Here is a 26368-nt window from a genome sequence, read left to right as displayed (position 1 = left end):
ACCTTTTTAAATGTGTCTTTCACTAAAATGCCGATGACGACGGAGAAAAAAAACCTCAGTTATTTATCGTTCTAATTAAAACTTTGATGTGGATTAATCATGCAGTATTCAACTGTGCGGACAATAAAACACAAAGGCTTTTTAAAAAAGGCAGATGCATATTTGTGATTTATTCATTTAATATTTTTGGTCCCATTGGTCGTCTCCACTGACGACCACCAAGAGCAGCTTGGAACGTACGTACATTCAACAATATCAATAATTTACGAGAAGCAGCTTTGTATTTTGTGCAACAGGTGAAAGTCTTCATGTCCACTATGGCACATTGAGCTTGTTCAAACAAGACCAAAGTCACGTCCTCCTTGTAAGGCATCAGTGGGCGGAGCCTCCCAGAAAAGCGCCGCCAGGCTCCAGCAGGAAGTCCCCTTGAGCGTTAAAAGGTGGAGCCGTCACACAAAATGTTCTGGCCTCGTCCGGGGAAGAGCTCCATCTGCCAGTAGCGAGGGTCGGCGTACACTGCGCAGGTCAAAGGTCAGAGGTGTATGGTCGAAATTATTTAAGGTGTACTACGGTACACAAAATAAAGGTAACGTTATTCAGGGTTTCCCGCAGCGCTTTGTTGCTAAGGCGGCCGCCTAAACTAACGTCTTAACAAGATCTCCAGCCACACGTGCGCATTTAAAAAACTATCTCTGTCCCCAAGCAAACGCATACACTGAGTGTCATACGCATGCCAAAATACTGGGGGCGCTGTAGCCTAGGACTTAAGACCATTTTAGCCAATCAGAAACATCCAAAACGTCATTTCCGGAGTTGGCATATAGCAAAAGTGGCGGGTCACGGCAAGAAAGACTTATATACCGTATTTTCCGCACTATAAGGCGCACCTAAAAACCACAAACTTTCTCAAAAGCTGACAGTGCGCCTTATAACCCGGTGCGCTTCATATATGGATAAATATTAAGATTCATTTTCATAAAGTTTAGGTCTCGCAACTACGGTAAACAGCCGCCATCTTTTTTCCCCGTAGAAGAAGCGCGCGGTGCATGCTGGGATATGTGACGTTTCATTTCCATTTGTGTGTTTATGTAAAGACCCCAAAATGGCTCCTATTAAGTGTGTTGTCTGTCTAATTATAAATAATGCAGACGAGGCGTGTTAACTGAGTTCTCAACGTTTTCTCACAGCGTGCTCATAACCACATTCGAACTCCCAGCATACAACAACGCTTCTCAGGGCTACCGCGCATGCTCGTAACTATCGTTGCATGCTGGGTAGTGTAGTTGTTATATTTGCTAGCTCATAACAGCACATTGAGAGACACGCTTACGCGCTTAATTCAATACTCGCCGTCATTCCGGGTGGATTGACAAAAGACCTCCAGCCGCTAGATATTGGTGTCAACAGGGCATTCGAAGCTAGACTGCTAACTGCGTGGGAACAATGGAAGACAGAAGGCGAACACACCTTCACTAAGACGAGGAGGCAGCGCCAGACGACGCCAACATCTGCCAGTGGATCGTAAATTTGCCCAACTTTTCACTTCGGACACCGAAGACGAAGGATTTACGAATGAAGAATAACTTCAGAAAGTGAGCGCTATGTTTATTTTGTGTGTTGTGACATTAACGTTCAAGCAACATTATGTTGCTATTGCTCTGCACTATTTTGAATTTTACTATGTGATTGCACATTTGCGTACATTTTGGGAGTGAACAGAGTTGTTAGAACGCTGGTTTTTAATATATTATTAAAGTTTGACTGACCTATCTGACTGTTTTTTTGACATTCCCTTTAGCGCAGCGTAGGCGCGGCTTATAGTCCGGGGCGGCTTATTGGTGGACAAAGTTATGAAATATGTAATTCATTGAAGGTGCGGCTAATAATCCGGTGCGCCTTATAGTGCGGAAAATACGGTATGTGGACTGACAGAGAAGTAGAGCTACTTTTAAGCATCATTTAGGAGTTTAAAGTTAACAAAACTCAACAAAGTGTTGACTGGGAAACTTGCCAGTCCAAGTATGGTGACATTCTTACCCTTTTTTGGAACGGTACGGACTTGGAGGGACATCTGAGGAATTTCCTTACCGGAAACAGGACATCACAAAAACAACTATCAACACTAAACTGAAAGTGATTCGTGGAAAGTACAGACAAGCAGTCGACGCAGATGGAAGAAGTGGTTACGCAAGAGTTGTTTTGCTGTACTTCCAACTATGCCAGCAGATCTGAGGCGGTTCTCCATCAACTACATCCATTCAATTTGGAATAGAAACATCAGATATTGACACAAACTCTCACAGGACTTCAGATTCTCCATTCACCCTTGACAGCCTGGTCACAGACAAAGATATGCCCAATGATGTACCGTATTTTTCGGATTATAAGTCGCAGTTTTTTTCATAGTTTGGCCAGGGGTGCGACGTATACTCCGCAGCGACTTATGTGTGAAATTATTAACACATTACCGTAAAATATCAAATAATATTATTTATCTCATTCGCGTGAGCGACGAAACAAATGGCAGCCATCGTCATACACACGTCAGCAATTGTCACTCACACGTCAACCAGTAAGAATTCGGTGGGGGCGGGTCATGGCAGAAGTGCATTGTGGGTCATGGGATGCTAACTGCTGCTACATCCGTAGCTATTAAAATGGATCATTTGAACATTGGCGGTAACTTATAAAAACTGAGAAGGACTGAACTAAAATGGCACCGAAAAGGAAATCACATACTGCAGATTACAAGCTGGACGTAGTGAAATATGCAGCAGAAAACGGCGATCGTGCAGCAGAAAGAATGGACGCTAGCGGCGTATACCAGGAGCGACAACGAGGAAGAAGATTTCATGGGATTTAGCGATTAGGAGTGACAGATTGTTTGGTAAACGTATAGCATGTTCTATATGTTATAGTTATTTGAATGACTCTTACCATAATGTTACATTAACATACCAGGCACGTTCTCAGTTGGTTATTTATGCCTCATATAACGTACACTTAATCAGCCTGTTGTTCACTATTCTTTATTTATTTTAAATTGCCTTTCAAATGTCTATTCCTGGTGTTGGGTTTTATCAAATAAATTTCCCCCAAAAATGCGACTTATACTCCAGTGCGACGTATATGTTTTTTTCCTTCTTTATTATGCATTTTCGGCGGGTGCGACGTATACTCCGGAGCGACTTATACTCCGAAAAATACGGTACAAGAGCAGCAAGATTCCAATGGGAGCAATCCACAATCTTCTGTGGTGAAAGATACTTCAGGTATGTGGACGCTAACTTCATTGCTAGGAAGTAATATTGTTAAAAGGCAGATAGATGTTGTATATCTGGGGCATCAAAACATTTTTATATGAACTGCACTGCAATTAGAAATGCTCTCAGATGACCACTTTCAACAATGTGGAATCATATTTTGCCCATTTGTTTGAATATGATCATTGTTTGACAACAGTGTGACAAAAATACTTGCTTTGGAATCAGAAGTCAAGATGGCAAGCATATATTAAAGTTCAGCTGTTTTAGATGTATTTAAATAGGGTTGTATTAAAAATGCCTTGAGTAGTTTCATTTAATAAATAATATTGAGTTAAGTAAAACTGCAGTTGCATTAAATGGGTTTTTTTTTTCTGTCAAAATTAAAATACCTCAAAGTGCTTTATTGACACACATTGTTTCCCGACGATGTTGAGGGCCATTTGACATGTTGTAAATAACATATCACTATCTTACACCTGTGCTAAAGTGGCTGTATCCCAAATAAAGTATTCATGATTATTGAATGTAATTTTGTACAAATCCTTATAAAAATGTTTTTATTTTTCACTAGGCAAATTTCAACAGCCACAAGCACGACAGACTAAAACAAGGGTGGGCAATTATTTTTTACCGGGGGCAGCATAAACAACCCGAGCACTGCTGGAGGGCCACATCGACAAAATTTCAATTAAATTTTGCTCAATATTATTTTTGATATACCGTAAGATAAATAATAAAAATAATAATAATAATTAATAATAATAACAATTTCATTTAACTTAACTTAACTTTATACAAAAGCAGATTGCTTTTGATTGTTTTATTTTTAACACTGTCTTACACAACACTTCCTGATGCAAAAATGTCCATTTGTGCACAGAGTTAATTTATGTGACTTTATCCTGCATTATCCAACATTTTTCCCCGTCAGAGTTGGACAACAATCTGTTGTTAAAAATCGTTTTTAATCATATTTATTTTACATTGTTTTTTATATTGGTTTTATATGTAATTCTTTTTTGTTTTTATTCAGTCATTGGTGGAGCTAAGGATAATATTTGAATATTGTTTTTAATATTGTTGTGCAGCACTTTGGAAACATTTTGTTGTTTAAATGTGCTATATAAATAAAGTGGATTGGATTGGATTGTCACACCTGCCAGCTTGTCCCATTTCAGTCCTAACATGTCCAAACACACATTTACCTATGTGAACAAGTCATTACCTGTGGTTGTCTCTTTAATTGACTGCATGGCTGCCAGCTCCTCCGTGATTTGAAAGTCGGCAGTTATCCCACGTAAGAAGATGAGCAGCTGGGCGGTGTCACGTACATCGCAGCTCTCATCCAAAGCCAGCGAAAAACAGTCAAAGTCTCCGGGCATACAGCGCAACAGAGTCCAATAAGCACTCCTTAATAAACTCTCCATCAGAAAACGCCTTACTTTTTCTGGCGATTTTGTGAGAAATGACGAAACTTGTCCTGACAGCTGCATCTCTGGGGGTGTGACATTTGGCAAAAAGTCCTTGTTGAATTTGCAATTTTACCATCAACGCATCAGCCTCCCTTGCGCGCACTTCATCAGACAGATTCCGGTATTTTTCCTCGTGCTTCGTCGTGTACTGGCGATTCAAATTATATTCTTTGAACACAGCAAGCTGTGTACCACAAATTAAGCACACGGCTTTACCTTTAATTTATGTAAAGAAATACTTGGCAGTCCATGTCTTGTTGGAAACACGCCATTCGTCATCAACTTTTCTCTTTTTAGCATCTCATCACTTGTCGCTGTGCATTTTCACTCACAGGTTAAACCCGGACAGACATACGCCCATAAATAACACTTTTCAAAATAAAAGCAGCACAGTTGTATTGCACGCACGACATAGATGTTTTTTAAACTTTACTTTGTAAATTGTGATTGCCGCTGTTCACATTCACTCACAATCACACACGCGCATACGTCCACACGGAAGTAATACAAATAACGCTTTTCAAAACAAAAGCAGCACCGTTGTATTGCACACTCGACATAGATACTTTTTAAAATGTATTTTGTAATTTATGATTGGCCTCACGCAGGTCGGACAGGGACGTACAAAGGGCCGTATGTGGCCCGCAGAATGCCCAGGTCTGGACTAAAACAAAAACTTCCAATGGAGACAAAGTTGCTGAATGCAGTAGAAGAAGAGGTCCAGATAAAGAAGAGACTTCTGGACATGATGGAGACATCAGAGAAGCGATTGTCTGACAATTTAGACAAACTAACATCAAATTAAGTCAAAATATTGACTTACTAATAATGACATACTTAGTATCTCAGGTAACTAGGACTGTTTTGTGTTTTGTTTATACTTTACGGAAAAAATATCGAGATATATATCATATATCGCCATTCTGCAAATGGAGCGGAAAACAACCAAAAATTGTAGGCTTCTTTATTTCTATAATATTTTTATTTATTATAAGATATTATTTGGTTATTTTTTAATAAACAATGTGTTCAATGTAATCAGAGTCTATAGTCTGAGGACTGTGGTGGCAGCGATGTCACTGGTTATTAATATCACTATTACTGATAACATTAACAAAGAGTCCTCAAAACAGTCCACTCCCAATATGGACGTTTTTAAAAATCAGATCATCCATCCATCCATTTTCTTCCGCTTATCTGAGGTCGGGTCGCGGGGGCAACAGCCTAAGCAGAGAAGCCCAGACTTCCCTCTACCCAGCCACTTCGTCCAGCTCCTCCCGGGGGATCCCGAAGCGTTCCCAGGCCAGCCGGGAGACATAGTCTTCCCAACGTGTCCTGGGTCTTCCCCGTGGCCTCCTACCGGTCGGACGTGCCCTAAACACCTCCCTAGGGAGGCGTTCGGGTGGCATCCTGACAAGATGCCCAAACCACCTCATCTGGCTCCTCTCGATGTGGAGGAGCAACGGCTTTACTCTGAGTTCCTACCGGATGACAGAGCTTCTCACCCTATCTCTAAGGGAGAGCCCGTCACCCGGCGGAGGAAACTCATTTCGGCCGCTTGTACCCGTGATCTTGTCCTTTCGTCATAACCCAAAGCTCATGACCATAGGTGAGGATGGGAACGTAGATCGACCGGTAAATTGAGAGCTTTGCCTTCCGGCTCAGCTCCTTCTTCACCCCAACGGATCGATACAGCGTCCGCATTACTGAAGACGCCGCACCGATCCGCCTGTCGATCTCACGATCCACTCTTCTCCCACTCATGAACAAGACTCCTAGGTACTTGAACTCCTCCACTTGGGGCAAGACCTCCTCCCCAACTTGGAGATGGCACTCCACCCTTTCCCTGGCAAGGACCATGGACTCGGAATTGGAGGTGCTGATTCTCATCCCAGTAGCTTCACACTCGGCTGCGAACCGATCCAGTGAGAGCTGAAGATCCTGGCCAGTTGAAGCCATCAGGACCACATCATCTGCAAAAAGCAGAGACCTAATCTTGCAGCCACCAAACCGGATCCCCTCAACACCCTGACTGCGCCTAAAAATTCTGTCCATAAAAGTTATGAACAGAATCGGTGACAAAGGGCAGCCTTGGCGGAGTCCAACCCTCACTGGAAACGGGTCCTACTTTTACTGCCGGCAATACGGACCAAGCTCTGACACTGATCATACAGGGAGCGGACCGCCACAATTAGACAGTCCGATACCCCATACTCTGAGCACTCCCCACAGGACTTCCTGAGGGACACGGCCGAATGCCTTCTCCAAGTCCACAAAGCACATGTAGACTGGTTGGGCAAACTCCCATGCACCCTCAAGGACCCTGCCGAGAGTATAAAGCTGGTCCACAGTTCCACGACCAGGACAAAAACCACACTGTTCCTCCTGGATCCGAGGTTCTACTATCCGCCATAACCTCCTCTCCAGTACACCTGAATAGATCTTACCGGGAAGGCTGAGGAGTGTGATCCCACGATAGTTGGAACACACCCTCCGTGGACACATCAGATCATTGTCTCCCAAAATGTTATTAGTTAATGAGGTCATTAGAGACAACAATCTTAACGTCAATGGTCTCAGTGAAACCTGGCTAAAACCTGATGAATTTTTCCCGCTTAACTAGGCATCTCCTCCGAACTATACGGGTGCACATTTTGCACCTCCCCTTAAAAGGGGTGGAGGGGTCGCACTAATATACAATGAAAGCCTTAACCTTACCCCTAACCTAAGTAATAAATATACCGTATTTTCCGCACTATAAGGCGCACCTAAAAACCACAAATGTTCTCAAAAGCTGACAGTGCGCCTTATAACCCGGTGCGCGTTATTACGATTCATTTTCATAAAGTTTCGATCTCGCAACTTCGGTAAACAGCCGCCATCTTTTTTCCCGGTAGAACAGGAAGCGCTTCTTCTTCTACGCAAGCAACCGCCAAGGAAAGCACCCGCCCCCATAGAACAGGAAGCGCTTCTTCTTCTACCCGCCCCCGGAAGAAGAAGAAAAAACGCGCGGATATCACCGTACGTTTCATTTCCTGTTTACATCTGTAAAGACCACAAAATGGCTCCTACTAAGCGATCCGGTTCATAAAAAGACGCAATCTCTCCATCCGCACACGGATTACTACCGTATTTCACAGCAACTGATATTCCTGTGAACCGCACTGTGGAACGGGAGCACGTACGGTGAATATTCGCACCACAGGGAATGAGAAGTCATCCTTCACTGTGGTTCTAGCTTGCCATGCTAACTTCCACCCATGGTGATATTCAAAAGGAAGACCTTGCCAAAAGAGACCTTTCCAGCCGGCGTCATCATAAAAGCTAACTCGAAGGGATGGATGGATGAAGAAAAGATGAGCGAGTGGTTAAGGGAAGTTTACGCGAAGAGGCCGGGTGGCTTTTTTCACACAGCTCCGAAGGCGAACACACCTTCACTAAGACGGGCAGACAGCGCCGGACGACATACGCCAACATTTGCCAGTGGATCGTAAATGCCTGGGCAGATATTTCGGTCACAACTGTGGTCCGAGCTTTCCGGAAGGCAGGATTCACAGAACAACAGCGACACTGACTCCCGATGACTTCGACGAGACGGAACCGGCCATTTTGGATACCACGCTTGCGCAACTTTTCAATTCGGACACCGAAGACGAAGAATTCGAAGGATTTACGAATGAAGAATAACTTCAGAAGGTGAGCGCTATGTTTATTTTGTGTGTTGTGACATTAACGTTCGAGCAACATTATGTTACTATTGCTCTACACCATTTTGAATTTTACTATGTTTGTGATTGCACATTTGCGTACATTTTGGGACAGAGTTGTTAGAACGCTGGTTTTCAATATATTATTAAAGTTTGACTGAACTATCTGACTGTTTTTTTGACATTCACTTTAGCGCAGCGTTTTTTTGACATTCACTTTAGCGCAGCGTAGGCGCGGCTTATAGTCCGGGGCGGCTTATTGGTGGACAAAATTATGAAATATGTAATTCATAGAAGGTGCGGCTAATAATCCGGTGTGCCTTATAGTGCGGAAAATACGGTAAATCATTTGAGGTGCTTACTATGAGGTCTGTCACACCGCTACCTTTCTACCTGGCTGTTATCTACCGCCCCCCTGGACCCCATTCGGACTTTATCAGTGAATTTTCAGTTTGTCGCTGATCTAGTGACGCACGCAGATAATATAATTAAAATGGTGGATTTTATCATCCATATGAATACCCCATCAGACCCCTCCGTACGTGGCGCTACAGACTATAATTGATAGCTGTGGTCTTACACAAATAATAAATTAACCCACGCAACGGTAATATGATAGATCTAGTCCTTGTCACCACCTCCAAAGTTATGATACTCCCGTACACTAAAGTAATGTCCGATCATTACCTTATAAAATTCTAAGTTCTGACTCATTGTCAACAAGCTACTAATAACCACTGCTTTAGCAGCCGCAACATTAATGTTGTCACAACTATGACTCTTGCTGGCCTACTGCCTTCGGTAATGGCGCCATTCCCAAATTATGTGGGCTCCTTTGATAATCTCACGAACAACTTTAACCTCTAAGGTTTCTCGTTGTTCCCATTGGGTTGATGTGGGATCTGAGCCAAGGATGTCGTTGTGGCTTGTGCAGCCCTTTGAGAAACTTGTGATTAAGGGCAATATAAATAAACTTCGATTGATTGACTTTGAGGTGTACATATATCATATCCGGACAGAGGAGACAGGAACTTACCCATGTCTCCGGGGTTGAGCCACAGGTTGAAGGAGCTGCAGTGTTTCTGGCAGCGTTGAACAGGAACAACTCGCACCGTGGGCAGCCCCTCCCCCACCACCAGCCAGCCCAAGACGGCCACGCCCTACAGAAACACACGTGACTGCATGCAATCACCCGTTGTCCACGGTCTCACTCACCCTGCTCTGGGACTTGCTGCTGTGAGTGACCAGGCAGCGCTGCAAGACGCTCCCACCACTGTCCAGCAGAGGGCAGAGCTGCGCCTTGGGAAAGAGCCACCTCAGCACCTTCTCTCTGGCGGCCGAGCGGAACCTCCTGCAGCGAGGCGTGAGTGAGGATTTTTGATCATTGGGAGGTGTTCACAGAGGGTCAATGTACCAAAGCAAGGTGAAGTTGGCGGGTCCTTGCGGGAGGCCAGCACTCAGGTTCTGCACGCCGTCATCGTCTTCGAGCAGAACAGACACGGAACCCGAATAGGCCAAGTAGAGCTCCTCCAGCTGAGGCCGCGTGATGCTGAGGGACTGGCCGCCCTGCAGGATGGTCACCATGTGTGAATAGGAAGGGTTAGAAGCTGTACTGATGAACATCTGACCTTTAACAGGACAAGTTGTGGACCCCGGCGCATGGTCACGGTCCCACTCAGGCTCTCTGGGACTTCCAGCACTGAGGAGATGACTGCGCAGCCAGAACAGTTGACCAAGTTCTGTCTGAGAGAACCTGCACTCCACCATTCATGGAAGCCTGCACCAAAAGACAACTTGGTAGGAACACGTTGGGTAAGTTCGAGTCTAGCACTTTCTTCACGTATGTTTCAAAGCTACAGGGAATGTTTCACCTGTAGCGGTTGATTTAAGGACATAATTCACCACACCTGTTATTTGAGTTTGTCATCATCATCATTCACTGTACTGTTCTATTGTGCATATGACAATGTTGTTCTTTGTGTGCAGTTAAGAGCGAGTAATTCGGCGCGGCCCCTTTAAGTGGCCGTCAGTAGATTCTCACAAAGGTGGGGGTTTGTTGTTCCCGCGATATTTGAGTTTTTGGTGTGATATCATTCATTCTTGCTTGTGCTTGAAAGAATAAACGACGCACACGTTTTTGTGTGTCAACTATACTTCAAGTTGTCTTGCTTTCACGCTACGAGCACAACACTGGTGACCCCGACGCTTCACTGAACGGATTCGGTGAATATTAGCGACTATGACGGCGAATGCGGTTTCTCTTAAGCTGCCCGAGTTCTGGGAAACTTCCGCAACCACATGGTTTGCCCAGGCCGAGGCACAGTTCGCCCTGCGTGGTATCACCGAGGACGACACTAAGTTTTATTATGTCGTGTCCTCCCTTGGGAGCGCGACGGCGGACAGAGTGGTTGGCATCCTCACGCACCCACCGGAGAGGAACAAGTACCTCACGTTGAAGGCTCACCTCTTACAGACATTTCAACTTTCTGACGCGGAGCGAGCTAGCCGCCTTTTTTCGTTGCAGGGGCTTGGCGATTACAAGCCCTCTGAACTAATGGACAAAATGCTGGGTCTCTTAGGTGAGCACAGACCAGGATTCCTCTTCGTGCAGTTTTTCCTGAGACTCCTGCCTTCTCAGGTGCGGGCTGCTTTAGCCAACACCGCCATTTTGGACTGCCGCGAACTAGCTGCTGAAGCTGATAAGTTCTTTTTAGCTTCCCAACCTAGCTTTGTGGCTGCTTTCCTTCCGGCTGAGACCCATGGCTGATTCTTCCACTCTCGCTGCTGCTGCTGCGCCCCCCAGGCGGCAACCGGATTCTGGACTATGTTTTTTCCACGCAAAGTTTTCGTGGACCGCCGCCGGGAAACGCCGGGGCCGGCGTTCAGCAGTGGCCATGAGCGTCGGCAGTGCAGGCAGGCTGCTCTTCATCCAGGACTCCCTCTCTGGGCGACGGTTCCTGTGCGACACCGGCGCGCAGAGGAGCGTCCTGCCAGCATCAAGGTTGGACATGCTGTCTGAGTAGCATGGCCCCCCCATGGAAGCGGCCAATGGCAGCCCTATCCGCACTTACGGAATACGGTACGTGGAACTGTGTTTTGGTGGACAGCGTTTCAGTTGGGACTTTGTGACTGCTAAAGTGACGGTGCCGCTCATCGGTGCAGATTTTCTCTGTGCTTTCGGCCTACTTGTGGATGTTAAAAACAGGCGTTTGGTGGATGCGATTACGTTCTGCTCGTACAAGTGCAGTCTCAGCGCGACGGACTCCATCAGGCTTTCCAGCATGCTACCCATCGCAGACGTTTTTCTGCGCCTCCTCGCTGAGTTCCCCACCCTGGCGCAGCCCACGTTCTCATCATCTACCGCCAAGCATGGTGTGGAACACCACATTGCCACCGCGGGCCCCCTTGTGCACGCACGAGCCCGGCGCTTGGACCCTGCCAAGCTCTCCATCGCTAGAGCTGAATTCGAGACCATGGAACGCCTCCGGATCATTCGCCGCTCAGACAGCCCGTGGTCGTCGCCCCTCCACATGGTGGAGAAGCCCGGGGGTGGTTGGCGGCCATGCGGTGATTACCGCAGACTCAACGAGGCAACTACCCCGGACTGTTATCCGGTCCCCCACATACAAGATTTTTCCGCCAACCTCGCTGGAAAATCTGTGTTTTCTAAGGTAGATCTCGTCCGGGGCTATCATCAGGTGCCGGTCCACCCCTCTGATATCCCGAAGACAGCGGTCATCACCCCATTTGGACTGTTTGAATTTTTACGTATGCCTTTTGGCCTTAAGAGCGCCGCACAGACTTTCCAGCGGTTAATGGACTCTGTTTTACGTGACTTGCCGTTTCTATTTGTCTATTTGGATGATATCCTGGTCGCAAGCACCTCTCAGGCCGAGCATGTGACCCACCTCAGGTCCCTTTTTCAGCGCCTTAGCCAACACGGGCTCATTGTTAACCCAGCTAAGTGCCAGTTCGGGTTGTCTGTAATCGACTTCCTCGGACATCGTGTCACTGAGTGCGGGGCAGTTCCCCTCCCAGCGAAGGTTGCTGCCATCGCAAACTTCCCCCGCCCACTCACGGTTAAGGCTCTTCAGGAGTTCCTTGGCATGGTAAATTTTTACCATCGTTTCATTCCCCGAGCAGCTGACCTCATGCGGCCGCTGTATGATGCTCTTAAAGGAGCTGCTCCCAAGCACATGGTGGACTGGTCTGACGCGCGGCACACTGTTTTTTTGGGGGTCAAGTCTGCTCTCGCTAACGCTACCCTGCTGGCACACCCATTACCTGATGCTCCTATTGCAATCACCACGGACGCGTCAGACTATGCTGTAGGTGCAGTGCATGAGCAGTGGGCGGGTGGCACTTGGCAGCCTTTGGCTTTCTTTAGCAGGCAGTTGCGTCCCTGCGAGCGGATATATAGCACATTTGACCGTGAGCTCCTTGGCCTCTATCTGGCCATACGCCATTTCCGTTCGTTGCTTGAAGGCCGGCCTTTCACAGCTTTTGTGGACCACAAACCCCTCACTTTCGCGATGGCCAAGACGGCTGAACCGTGGTCAGCTCGGCAACAGAGGCACCTCTCCTACGTCTCAGAGTTCACGACGGACATCCAGCACCTTGCTGGTAAGAGCAATGTCATTGTTGATTGCCTTTCCCGAGCCGTCGCGAGCGCTGTCCATGTGGGACTCGATTTTTGCACAAATGGCAGTTGACCAGGCCGACGACCCAGACATTCAAGCTCTGAAGGCTGCAGCCACAGGGCTTCGGTTGTCTGAGGTCCCATTTGAGGACACCGGGGTTACACTCCTTTGTGACGTCGCTACCGGTCGGCCACGGCCCCTTGTGCCCGCCATTTGGAGGCGGCGCGTGTTCGACTCCATCCACGGCCTTTACCACCCTGGGAGGAAACCTTCCCAGCGGCTGGTTGCTGCAAAATTTGTCTGGCGTGGACTGAAAAAAGACGTTAGGGACTGGGCTTCCACATGTGTGGTATGCCAGCGCTCAAAAGTGCACAGCCACACGCGGGCCCCACTGGCACCGTTTACGGTTCCGGAGCGCCGTTTTGACCATGTCAATGTGGACCTGGTCGGACCTCTCCCATCCTCACGCGGCTGCACATACCTCCTCACGATGGTCGACAGGACCACCCGCTGGCCGGAGGCAGTACCTCTGACGTCCGCCACCTCCATGGAGGTGGCGCGCGCGTTCATTGGTACATGGGTTGCCCGTTTCGGTACCCCATCATCACCGACCTATCATCCGACCGGGGCTCTCAGTTCACTTCTGAGCTCTGGGCCGCTGTGGCCGAGAGCTTGGGTGTGAAACTCCACCACACGACGGCGTATCACCCGCAGGCCAATGGTATGTGTGAGCGATTTCACAGGTCCATGAAGGCAGCACTTAGGGCGTCCCTGAAGGACAGCGCTTGGGTAGACAAGCTCCCTTGGGTGATGCTGGGGCTTCGGACTGCCCCCAAGGAAGACTTGCAATCTTCCTCGGCAGAGTTGGTGTATGGCCAGCCCCTGCGAGTGCCAGGCGACTTTATTCCTAGCACGACGACACCTTGGTCCGCCGGTAAGCAGCGAGCTGCTCTCCTCGATGCCGCCAAGAGTTTTGCCCCCATCCCCACTTCTCAACACGGCCTTACGCCGCCTCATGTTCCCGCTTCCTTAAAGGGAGCAGCGTTTGTTTTTGTCCGACACGACGCCCACCGAGGCCCCCTTCAGCCTCCTTACGATGGGCCATTTCGCGTCCTATAGAGCGGTGACAAGCATTTTCTGTTGGACATCGGGGGTCGGTCTGAAAAGATCACGGTGGACCGGCTGAAAGCGGCCCACTTGGATCTTAGTCAGCCAGTTACCACGGCCGTACCCCCGCACCGGGGTCGTCCGCCCGCTCTACCTAGGCCCCATGATAATGTTATGCATCCTTCTACGCAGGCCCCCGGGACCTTGGACAGTGCAGGTGCCCTTCCGGTCCCCCCTGCTGACTCCCCGGCGTTGGTACCGGTCCGGCACACCCGGTCTGGTCGGCGTATCCGTGCCCCTGTCCATTGACGGTTTGTTTTCTTGGTGGTGGCGAATTCTGGGGGGGACGTGTGTAGCGGTTGATTTAAGGAAATAATTCACCACACCTGTTATTTGAGTTTGTCATCATCATCATTCACTGTACTGTTCTATTGTGCATATGATAATGTTGTTCTTTGTGTGCAGTTAAGAGCGAGTAATTCGGCGCGGCCCCTTTAAGTGGCCGTCAGTAGATTCTCACAAAGGTGGGGGTTTGTTGTTCCCGCGATATTTGAGTTTTTGGTGTGATATCATTCATTCTTGCTTGTGCTTGAAAGAATAAACGACGCACACGTTTTTGTGTGTCAACTATACTTCAAGTTGTCTTGCTTTCACGCTACGAGCACAACACTGGTGACCCCGACGCTTCACTGAACTGTACAGCGGCTGCATCTAGTGGCACCCATCCGTCTGTCAATCTCGCGTTCCATTCTTCCCTCACTCGTGAACATACTTGAACTCCTCCACTCGAGGCAGAACTTCACTCCCATCTTGGAGAGTGTAGTTTCCCACTGAAAACCATGGCCTCACATTTGAAGGTCCCAGCAGCTTCACACTCAGTGAACGCTGAAGGTCCCAGTCTGACGAAGCCACATCATCTGGCCACCAAACTGGAACCCCTCCACACCCTGACTGTCCATAACAATTATGAACAGGACCGGTGAAAAAGGGCAGCCCTGACGGAGTCCAAGGTCCACTGTGAACATGTCTTTACTTACTGCCGTCCATGCGAACCAGACTCCTGCTCTGATTGCAGGACCGGTGAGAAAGGGCAGCCCTGACGGGAGTCCAAGGTCCACTGTGAACATGTCTTGACTTACTGCCGTCCATGCGAACCAGACTCCTCCTGATTGTACAGGGATCGAATAGCCCATAGCAACGGGCCCCCTAACAGTTAGCATGCTGGCCAGATAGCGCAGGGTAACAAAACAATATGAGCTAAAAAAAGCTAGCCTGCTAACACTACTATGCTAACTTTCGAACAATAACATGCTTACTGTTAGCATTAGTGTAATACCAAAATATAATGTATGACACTGTGGCGTATACCTCTTCAATTAGCTAAAAAAAAAAAAAAAGCTTGCTAATGTTAGCATGTTACAATACTAACTGTAGCATGCTTCAAGTACCAAAATATATTATTCTGCGATGTATACCTGAAAAATTGTTAAAAATGCTAGCATGGTAACGTTAACATAGGTCAAGTACAAAAATATGACCCTGGTGTATGCCTATAAAGTTAGCTGAAAAAGCTAGAACACTAAGGTTAACATTCATCAAGTGACAAAATATTTGACAGAGGTGTATATCTGCAAAATTTGCAATACAAAATAAGTTATCATGCTAACGATTGTGCTGCGGGCCATTAAAAATGAGCTATGACCTGCAAGTGGCCCTCGGGCCGCACTTTGGACACCCCTGAACTACATAATTCCTGACCATTAGATCTTCTAGGAACACATGCTTTGTAGGGAGTCTCAATAAAAGTGCTTTTAAATCAACTTTAACATGACCTTCTCTTCCATACTTTGCTTTAGTCCAGTAAATATACTTGGTCTCATCTAGTCTTAGACTTAGATTAGTCACATCTAGTCTAAGATTGGTCACATCTAGTCTTAGATTAGTCACATCTAGTCTTAGACGTAGATTGGTCACATCTAGTCGTAGACTTAGATTAGTCACATCTAGTCTAAGATTGGTCACATCTAGTCTTAGATTGGTCACATCTAGTCGTAGACTTAGACTGGTCACATCTAGACTTAGACTTAGACTGGTCACCTCTAGTCTTAGAATTAGATTGGTCACATCTAGACTTAGAGTGGTCACATCTAGTCTTAGAATTAGATTGGTCATATCTATCTAGTCTTAGACTTAGATTGGTCACATCTAGTCTTAGAATTAGATTGGTCACATCTAGTCTTAGACTTAGATTGGTCACATCTAGTCTTAGATTGGTCACATCTAGTCTTAGAATTAGATTGGTCACATCTAGTCTTGGAATTAGATTGGTCACATCCAACGTTCCCTCTAAGGTGCGCACCTGCGCAATTGCGCACTGCTCACGCGTCCTCTGCGCACAGCAAATCTATGCCGCGCAAAAAATCAAATCCCACTCTAAACAAAATAAACACATCGTTTGTTTTGTATGATTTTGCAATGCAACTGTGAGTAACAGGTGACGAAAGGCGGCCACAACAGATAAAACAATGTTTGACAACACTTAAATTATTGTAATGTCTGTGTAGACACTTAAAGGAGGACAGGAATTCCATCGGTCCCTTTATTTAGCGAAATTGTTTGTCGGCCATAACCACACCAAAACAATGTGTAAAATACTTTCATCTAGAAAAACTGGTCGTTGTCTACGTACAAACCAAGCCAAAAGCAACTCTTTGTCATCTGTTATATCAACAGCAGCCGCTTGCTCTCTCTCTCACCTGCACCAACACATACGCTATGGCAATTAGCCACTGGTGCGTTTATGGCCACACAAAAAGTTGGACAACTCCAACACTACACGTAAAGTGTAAATTTCAGGTCGTTTTACTATGACTCCTCAATCAGTGTGCTTATTCTACTGTCATTTGTTAAGAATGTTATTTTTGGGACATTAATCATGAAATGATGTTACAGGACTACATAATTGCTAATAAAAATATTTATTTTACGGACAGAAAGTTAATAAACACTTCATCTCAAGCAACATGTGAATGTTTTAAGGGGAACTAAATGTGATCTCTGTAAGGGGTACACAATCTTTCCAAAGCAGGACCCCCACCCAGGCATAAAATACTATAGTGCATAACTGATTAAAAAAAAACAATATCTAAGTGGGCCAAATCACATATATTAGAAAATAATCTCTTGAAATGGACTAGTCACTTGATTATAATAATAAGACATTTAAATTGTTATGTCAGGTTTGAGACAAATGTGCTGCTGGTATGACCAGTGTGCACGTCTGTATTCCACTGAATGCTCAGGGTGTTTGTGCGTTTGCTCACACACATGAAAAATTAGAGGGAACATTGGTCACATCTAGTCTTAGACTGGTCACATCGAGTCTTAGACTTAGACTGGTCACATCTAATCTTTGACTTAGACTGGTCACATCTAGTCTTAGACTTAGATTGGTCACATCTAGTCTTAGACCTAGACTGGTCACATCTAGTCTTTGACTTAGACTGGTCACATCTATGCTTTGACTTAGACTGGTTACATCTAGTCTTAGACTTAGATTGGTCACATCTAGTCTTAGACATAGACTGGTCACATCTAGTCTTAGACATAGACTGGTCACATATAGTCTTAGACCTAGACTGGTCACATCTAGTCTTAGACTGGTCACATCTAGTCTTAGACTGGTCACATCTAGTCTTAGACTGGTCACATCTAGTCTTTTACTTAAATTGGTCACATCTAGTCTTTGACTTAGATTGGTCACATGTAGTCTTAGACTTAGATTGGTCACATCTAGTCTTTTAGCTGACTAAAATGTTATTTCGCTGACTAAAACAAAATCCAATCTCAAAGACCAAAATGAGACTAAAATATGTGTTGGTCACAAGTGAATGGACAACAAAATGAAGAGTGGTAAGCGCTTAGTTCCTCTCCTTGTGAATGTTTACTTCAGTGTTCAGCTGTTTGCAGTAGAGGTAAAGCTGGATGGCGCTATCTGCATGCCACAACACTTGCTGCCCTTCTTCACAGAGCAAAGTTGAGTTTCTCTGGGTCTGATTGGAATACCTACATTCAGACAGGTGTGAGCATTTACAGAGGGAGCGGGGTCAGTCCTACCTTGCAGGTTGTATTTCTTGGCGATGGGCAAGGACAGCAGGCGCACGTGGCTGAGGGGCGACGACCAGTTGTAGGACCCCAAATGGACCAGACCCAACTGTGGGGAGCTCTGAGGGTACGAGAATGCCAAGACCACGACAAGCAAGAAGCCCACTGCCAACGTAAACTACACACACATACATACACACACCGAGAGTCAGGATAGTGTCACATAAGAAAATAGTACCAGAAGAATATGTGATATAAAGCCATACATCCAGTAATAGATTCTATTTGACCTAAAGAGATTTCCTGGGTTTACACCAAATTTTTCATTTTCACAAGCAATATATTTATTGGAACCATTAGGAGTATCCTCAATTTTGGTGACTGTTAAAGGTCCTGGGGTCCCAAAAGGGTCTCAGTCATTAAAGTGTTAAAATCAAGTCATATATTTATTTACTTTCGACGCTTAAATATCTATTAACTTTACATGGATCCGTTGACAGATTATTTTTTATGTTTTATACCTTTTATGGAAAAAACACAAAATATGCAATCTTTTCCCCCCAAAAATGTTGAAAGTTCAATATTTGATAAGTAAATAGGTAAGTAATTCAGAACAACATTGCTTTTGGTTTATGATTGTTTTGGAGCAACGACTGTTCAGACTAAAAGGTCTCTGGTATCCTAAAGGCACAACTCATATACAAGTGTTAAAATAGCTCATATATCAATATTATTTGACTTTCAACACTTAAATCTCCTAATTAACTTCAGCTGTAAGTTTTTATGTTATGTCCTTTATGTCAAATAAAACCTTGTTATACTTATACGGCAACACGCAATATATGCAGTATTTTCACCGTAAAAGTGGAATATTTCATGTATATATGCTAAACCCAAAAGCAGTGAAGTTGTCACGTTGTGTAAATGGTAAATAAAAACAGAATACAATGATTTGCAAATCCTTTTTTCAACTTCTATTCAATTGAATAGACTGCAAAGATAAGATATTTAATGTTCACACTGAGAAACTTTTTTTTTTTGTGCAAATAATCATTAACTTAGAATTTAATGGCAGCAACAAATTCCAGAAAAGTTGTCCCAGAGGCATTTTTACCACTGTGTTACATGGCCTTTCCTTTTAACAACACTCAGTAAACGTTTGGGAACTGAGGAGACACATTTTTGAAGTGGAATTCTTTCCCATTCTTGCTTGATGTACAGCTTGAGTTGTTCAACAGTCCGGAGTCTCCGTTGTGAAGTAAAGTGAAGTGAATTATATTTATATAGCGCTTTTCTCTAGTGACTCAAAGCGCTTTACAAGGCATGAAACCCAATATCTAAGTAAAAAAATGTTTTAAACCAGTGTGGGTGGCACTGGGAGCAGGTGGGTAAAGTGTCTTGCCCAAGGACACAACGGCAGTGACTCGGATTGCAGAAGCGGGAATCGAACCTGGAACCGTCAAGTTGCTGGCACGGCCACTCTACCAACTGAGCTATACCGCCCCCGTGGTATTTTAGGCTTCATATTGCGCCACACATTTTCAATGGGAGACAGGTCTGCACTACAGGCAGGCCAGTCTAGTACCCGCACTCTTTTACTACGAAGCCACGCTGTTGTAACACGTGGCTTGGCATTGTCTTGCTGAAATAAGCAGGGGCGTCCATGATAACGTTGCTTGGATGGCAACATATGTCGCTCCAAAACCTGTATGTACCTTTCGACATTAATGGTGCCTTCACAGATGTGTAGGTTACCCATGCCTTGGGCACTAATACACCCCCATACCATCACAGTTGCTGGCTTTTGAACTTTGCGCCTAGAACAATCTGGATGGTTCTTTTGCTCTTTGTTCCGGAGAACACGACGTCCACAGTTTCCAAAAACAATTTGAAATGGACTCGTCAGACCACTTTTCTACTTTGCATCAGTCCATCTTAGATGAGCTCGGGCCCAGCGAAGCCGGCAGTGTTTCTGGGTGTTGTTGACAAATGGCTTTCACTTTGCATAGTAGAGTTTTAACTTGCACTTACAGATGTAACAACGAACTGTAGTTACTGACAGTGTTTTTCTGAAGTGTTCCTGAGCCCGTGTGGTGATATCCTTTACAAACCGATGTCGCTTTTTGATGCAGTACCGCCTGAGGGATCGAAGGTCCGTAATATCATCGCTTACGTGCAGTGATTTCTCCAGATTCTCCTTTTGATTATCACGGACCATAGATGGTGAAATCCCTAAATTCTTTGCAATAGCTCGTTGAGAAATGTTGTTCTTAAACTGTTCGACAAATTAGTTCCCAATTAGCCTGTTCACCTGTGGGATGTTCCAAATAAGTGTTTGATGAGCATTCCTCAACTTTCTCATTCTTTTTTTAAACATGTGGCAGGCATCAAATTCCAAATGAGCTAATATTTGCAAAAAATAACAAAGTTTTCCAGTGTGAACATTAAATATCTTGTCTTTGCAGTCTATTCAATTGAATATAAGTTGAAAAGGATTTGCAAATCATTGTATTCTGTTTTTATTTACCATTTACACAACGTGACAACTTTACTGGTTTTGGGTTTTGTATAATATTTGACTTTCAACACTTAAATCTCTTAATCAACTTCAGCTTTAAGTTTTAATGCCCTTTTTTGTCAAATAAAACCTTGTTATATTTATATGGCAAAACACAAAATATGCTGTATTTTCCACGTAAAAGTGGAATATTTAATGTGAAGTAATTAGAGCCTTGAATATTTAAATAATGATTACACCTGTTTGCTCTTTTAATCCACTTTTTATGTTTTTTTTGTAACAGTATTTCTAAAACTTGGCCCGCGGGCCACACTTTGGACACCCCTGGTTTAGGCCATCCCGTCCTAACCTTGATGGTGGCCCTGAGGATGGGGAACTGAGGCGGCTCTCTCCTGGGCTCGTTGCTTTCCAGCATCCGCTTGATGAAGCGCTCGATCTCCCGCTCTGACATCCCGTAGCGGTAGCCTGACTGGCGGAGGATGTCGATGCTCTCTGACAGCTTGTCGTAGATGCAAGGCTCGCTCATCGTCGTCCCCATGACAGCAGCGATGGCGACGGCTCCAGCGTCAAAACAGATAAGGTCACATGACCAACTACTCTGGGAAGTCGCCACTGATTAACATGCAATGTTTTGATTGTGCATCAATATATATTGCGTTAAGACACATAATCGATATCAATATAGAAAATGCATTCGTTAAAACGTTCAACCGATATTATATTTATATACAGTATATATACTGTATATATATATATATATATATTTATTTATTTTGGTCGGAAGAAACACGCTAAGCAGCCAATCGCATAAGAGTATCAACCGTCATGTTTGGTTGCGCCATCTCGCTGGTGATTCTCTACATGGAGTGAGAAAAGTAACTAAAAATGAGCGCTGCAGAGAGCCAAGAAATAGTCACATCGACAGTACGGCAGTCTTTTGTTTTTTCTTCTTCTCTCAATCAGATCGTAGTCCTTCACCACGCTGATCTTTTCTCTTCAACCCTCGTCCCGTTCCCTATTCGAATGTACGGAAACAACAGGTAGGAACTAAAGGACTGTGTAAATAAAATGAATAACAAAACACACCAAATGTGCTTCTTTGAAATAGGGCTGGGCGATATATCGAGTTGGTAAGATGTATCAATATATTTTTAAACAAGATATGAATTAAGAAAATATCGTAATATCGATATAATTTATTTCACGTTAAAATTACCAAACGGCGCTTATTTGTTGTGTTCCTTGTTCTCCCCGCCCCGCCTCTATGGGTTACTAAACCCCTCCCCTTCCTCCTTCCTTTACTATGATGAGTCAAAATTGGTTAGGTACAGGCCAATCAGAGGCAAGAAAGGGCGGCTCATCGAACCAGGAAGGGAAATCCCAAAGTACATGCTGCAAATGTATTTTTGCATCCGAGTTTGACACATTTTGTATTATTTGCACAGCTATGTCATTTATTTTACGGAGAAATAATATTTTTCTATTTTATTTACGTTATGTAATTCTGTGCTACTTAAAACAGTTTATTTCCTGAGCTGTTAATACCCATCTTGACTAGCTCGGTTAATAAAAGTGTCATTAACTGTTTACAGTACAGTTGTCATTCACTTCAATTTCACTGAATATCGCTAAAAGATTAATATCTTTATATAAATGGGTTATACTTGTATAGCGCTTTTCTACCTTCAAGGTACTCAAAGGGCTTTGACACTATTTCCACATTCACCCATTCACACACACATTCACACACTGATGGCGGGGGCTGCCATGCATGGCCCTAACCACGACCCATCAGGAGCAAGGGTGACATGACGAGGTTGGTAGAAGGTGGGGATTGAACCAGGAACCCTCAGGTTGCTGGCACGGCCACTCTTCCCAACTGCGCAACGCCGTCCAAATATATGTATACTTTCACCAAAAAATATATCGAATATCGAGTTTAAGTAAAAATATATTGAGATGTACTGGTATTATTATTTAAATTATGAAATATTAATATCATTATTTAAAACATGTGTATGCACGTACAACACTTAAGACCTTTAGTATATCAGTATGTGGAATTAAATTATGGAATGGATTAAGCAAAGCAATCAAACAATGTACTAATATGATCCACTTCAAGAAACTCTCCAAACTTAAAGTGTTTACAAAGTACAAAGAAGAAGAACCATGATAAACATTCTGAATTTATTTCATCCATTTATTCATTTTCAAAATAATCTTATTCATCTCACCATATGAAATGTAACTTACTTCACAGAGTATTATTTATTTATTGTTATTGTGATTACTTATTGAGTATATTGTGGATAAATTGAGAACAGGATGTGAACAAAAGTTTTAGCAACTGTTATGTAAAAGAAAAGGGGTAGGATTAAATAAGCTCTGCATCTTCCTACTCCTTTTCGAACATGCTGAAAAGAGAAACTGGAAATTGTGATGCATCATGTTGTATGCTTGCATGTTCCAAATAAACTCAAACTCAACTCAACTTTTTCGTCCATATCGCCCAGCCCTACTTTGAAATAATAATATCCAAAATATATTAAAATAATTATTGCTGCATGACATAAATTCATTTCTGTACTTAAATAAGAATAACAGACCAAAATTAAATGTTACACAGACCACGTAACTAACTTCCTGGCAGTAAACCTGCAGAAAACAGCACTTAGGTTTCTTTATGTTTACATTTTCACACTACTTTGTTACATTTTATTAGGCATTTCTTACATATTCCTTATTTTTTGCGTTTTAACTTAAAGAGGTTATTAAGTGTTTGTTTTGACTGAGTGTTTTCAACGCTTGTGTTGACATTTCTGTCCGCCTTAATAGCTGAGGGGATTATGGGTTATACTTGTGGGTTATACTTGTATAGCGCTTTTCTACCTTTTTAAGGAACTCAAAGCGCTTTGACACTATTTCCACATTCACCCATTCACACACACATTCACACACACATGGCGGGAGCTGCCATGCAAGGCGCTAACCAGGACCCATCAGGAGCAAGGGTGAAGTGTCTTGCTCAAGGACACAACGGACGTGACTAGGATGGTAGAAGGTGGGGATTGAACCAGGAACCCTCAGGTTGCTGGCACAGCCACTTTCCCAACTCCACCACGCCGTCCCCCCCATTATAACCAGAGGAAGGTTTCATATGAAATAAAAATGTAATATCTTTTTCTCCTGGTCCATATTTTCCATTGGCCATGACAATATCAATAATTATCGATATCGACCAACGTAAACAACTTATGTTGTGATACAGTTTTCTGCGATATATCCCAACCCTACTATAAACTAACCCATACTTTATTAGTGTTTTTCAACCTTTTTTGAGCCAAGGCACATTTTTTTAATTCAAAAAATCCTGAGGCACACCACCAGCAGAAATCAATAAAAAAACGATACTCAGCAGCCGATATTGACAATAAAAAGTCGTTCTCGCAATTGTTGGATATGACTTTAGACCATAACCAAGCACGCATCACTATAGCTCTTGTCTCAAAGTAGGTGTACTGTCACATCACATCGTGACATATTTTGAGTTGTCTGCTGTTTTCCTGTGTGTAGTGTTTTAGTCCTTGTCTTGCGCTCCCATTTTGTTTTTTTTCCTGTTTTGTTGGTATTTTCCTGTTGCAGTTTCATGTCTTCCTTTGAGCGCTATTCCCCGCACCTGCTTTGTTTTAGTAAACAAGTTGTGCGGACGCTATCCTTCTTTGTTTGAAACTTTTATTAGTAGATTGCACAGTACAGTACATATTCCGTACAATTGACCACTAAATGGTAACACCCGAATAAGTTTTTCAACTTGTTTAAGTCAGGGTCCACGTTAATCAATTCATGGTAATGGTAATGGTTGTGGGGACATTGTTTATTGTCATGTCATGGACGGATGTACTTTGTGGACGCCGTCTCTGCTCCACAGTAAGTCTTTGCTGTCGTCCAGCATTTTTGTGTTTTGTTTACTTTGCAGCCGGTTCAGTTTTAGTTTTGCATAGCCAAGCTTCAATGCCTTTTCTTAGCGGCACTCGCCTTTTGTTTAATTTTGGTTTAAGCATCAGATACCTTTTTACCTGGACGCTGCTTTCCGCTGTTGTCCGCATATTGTGATCATGACACGACGTGTTTCCAACATCTACAAAGCAATTAGCTACCTGCTGCCACCTACTGATATGGAAGAGTATTACACGGTTACGCTGCCGAGCTCTAGACAGCACAGACACTCAACAACGGCACATTATGTACGGATTAATAATTACTTGTGTACAAAAAATATTTTTAACCCAATTAGGTGAAATTACATAATCTCCCACGGCACACCAGACTGTATCTCACGGCACACTCGTGTGCCGCGGCACAGTGGTTGAAAAACACTGCTTTATTAGACTGTATAAAATATTAAATATCGTTTCTGAAATGTTAATGATATGGAGCAGTTACAATGCGGGTAAACATTAACTCAAGCCACTGTGTTGCGTGCTAACTTACTAGTAACGCCATTTACGTCGCTATTGGTAAGACAGAAGACGGGTCAGCTCACCTCGGAGTCAAAAACAAGGAGCTTGACGATGGCGTCTTCGCTTAAAGATGAATGTAATCGATGTGTTTATCGCGACATTCCGCGACATGCAGTATAGCACAACGCATAACCACTGCTGTACCGGAAGCCGGCTCTTCTTCCCCATCTGTTGGTTTCCGGTTTCGCTGTCGCCACCAACTGGTCGTCGTGGGAAAAAAAAGGACAAAAATATTAAAAAATAATAATAAAAAAAAGACAAAAAGGGCTACCTAAATCACTTTAAATGTTTTTAACAAGAATATAAATTTAAGGACTTTTGTACTCTTAATCATTCTCCAAGATTTGATTGATAATTGTAACCCATTATTAGCCAATTAGAAAATGTAGGCCTTACTTTCATAAATCGACATTTATGTAGAATTTTGCCTGGAGCATAATAAAGTTGACAAACATTTCTATGTTCCAGTCGTTTACAAAAATACCGAATGTGATTTCTTCTATAGAGAATGAGCACGCCAGCCACCTTTGATCACGTGACATTTAATTATTCCATGATTCGATCACATTTAAACTGTGAATCGTCACTAAAATGTCGGTCTGGGCGATTATTTAAGGTTCTTTTTCCAAAAATAATTTGATTTACAATTTTTCCCGACTTTTTCCCTACTTTAAAAAAAAAAAATTATTGAACAACAAACATACATTTATAATTCACACAAGGCACTTTCAACATCAGGAAAATTTAAAAAAAGCAAATACAAATATAGTATTAAAAATAATAAATAATAATAATACAAGTGCAGCACGGTGGAGGAGGGGTTAGTGCATCTGCCTCACAATACGAAGGTCCTGAGTAGTCGTGAGTTCAATCCCGGCCTCGGGATCTTTCTGTGTGGAGTTTGCATGTCCTCCCCGTGACTGCGTGGGTTCCCTTCGGATACTCAGGCTTCCTCCCACCTCCAAAGACATGCACTTGGGGATAGGTTGATTGGCAACACTAAATTGGCCATAGTGTGTGAATGTGAGTGT

At 43.9% G+C, this 26368-nt stretch overlaps 1 protein-coding gene across 1 annotated transcript; it reads right to left on the bottom strand.

The window, feature by feature from the left end:
• Positions 1 to 161: 161 nt before the first annotated feature.
• On the bottom strand, positions 162 to 25513 carry lg23h6orf89 (linkage group 23 C6orf89 homolog). The gene is made up of 8 exons (XM_061984720.1): positions 25361 to 25513; positions 21164 to 21372; positions 18309 to 18474; positions 10074 to 10222; positions 9860 to 10011; positions 9661 to 9796; positions 9482 to 9605; positions 162 to 516 (listed from the first exon to the last, which is right to left on the bottom strand). The coding sequence occupies exons 2-8, from the start codon at positions 21350 to 21352 to the stop codon at positions 434 to 436; spliced, it is 999 nt and encodes a 332-aa protein (XP_061840704.1). The 5' UTR covers positions 21353 to 21372; positions 25361 to 25513; the 3' UTR covers positions 162 to 433.
• Positions 25514 to 26368: the final 855 nt, after the last annotated feature.

This window comes from Nerophis lumbriciformis, linkage group LG23 (genome assembly GCF_033978685.3).
Source record: "Nerophis lumbriciformis linkage group LG23, RoL_Nlum_v2.1, whole genome shotgun sequence".
NCBI lineage: Eukaryota > Metazoa > Chordata > Actinopteri > Syngnathiformes > Syngnathidae > Nerophis > Nerophis lumbriciformis.
This window is presented reverse-complemented; position numbering and strand designations above follow the sequence as displayed.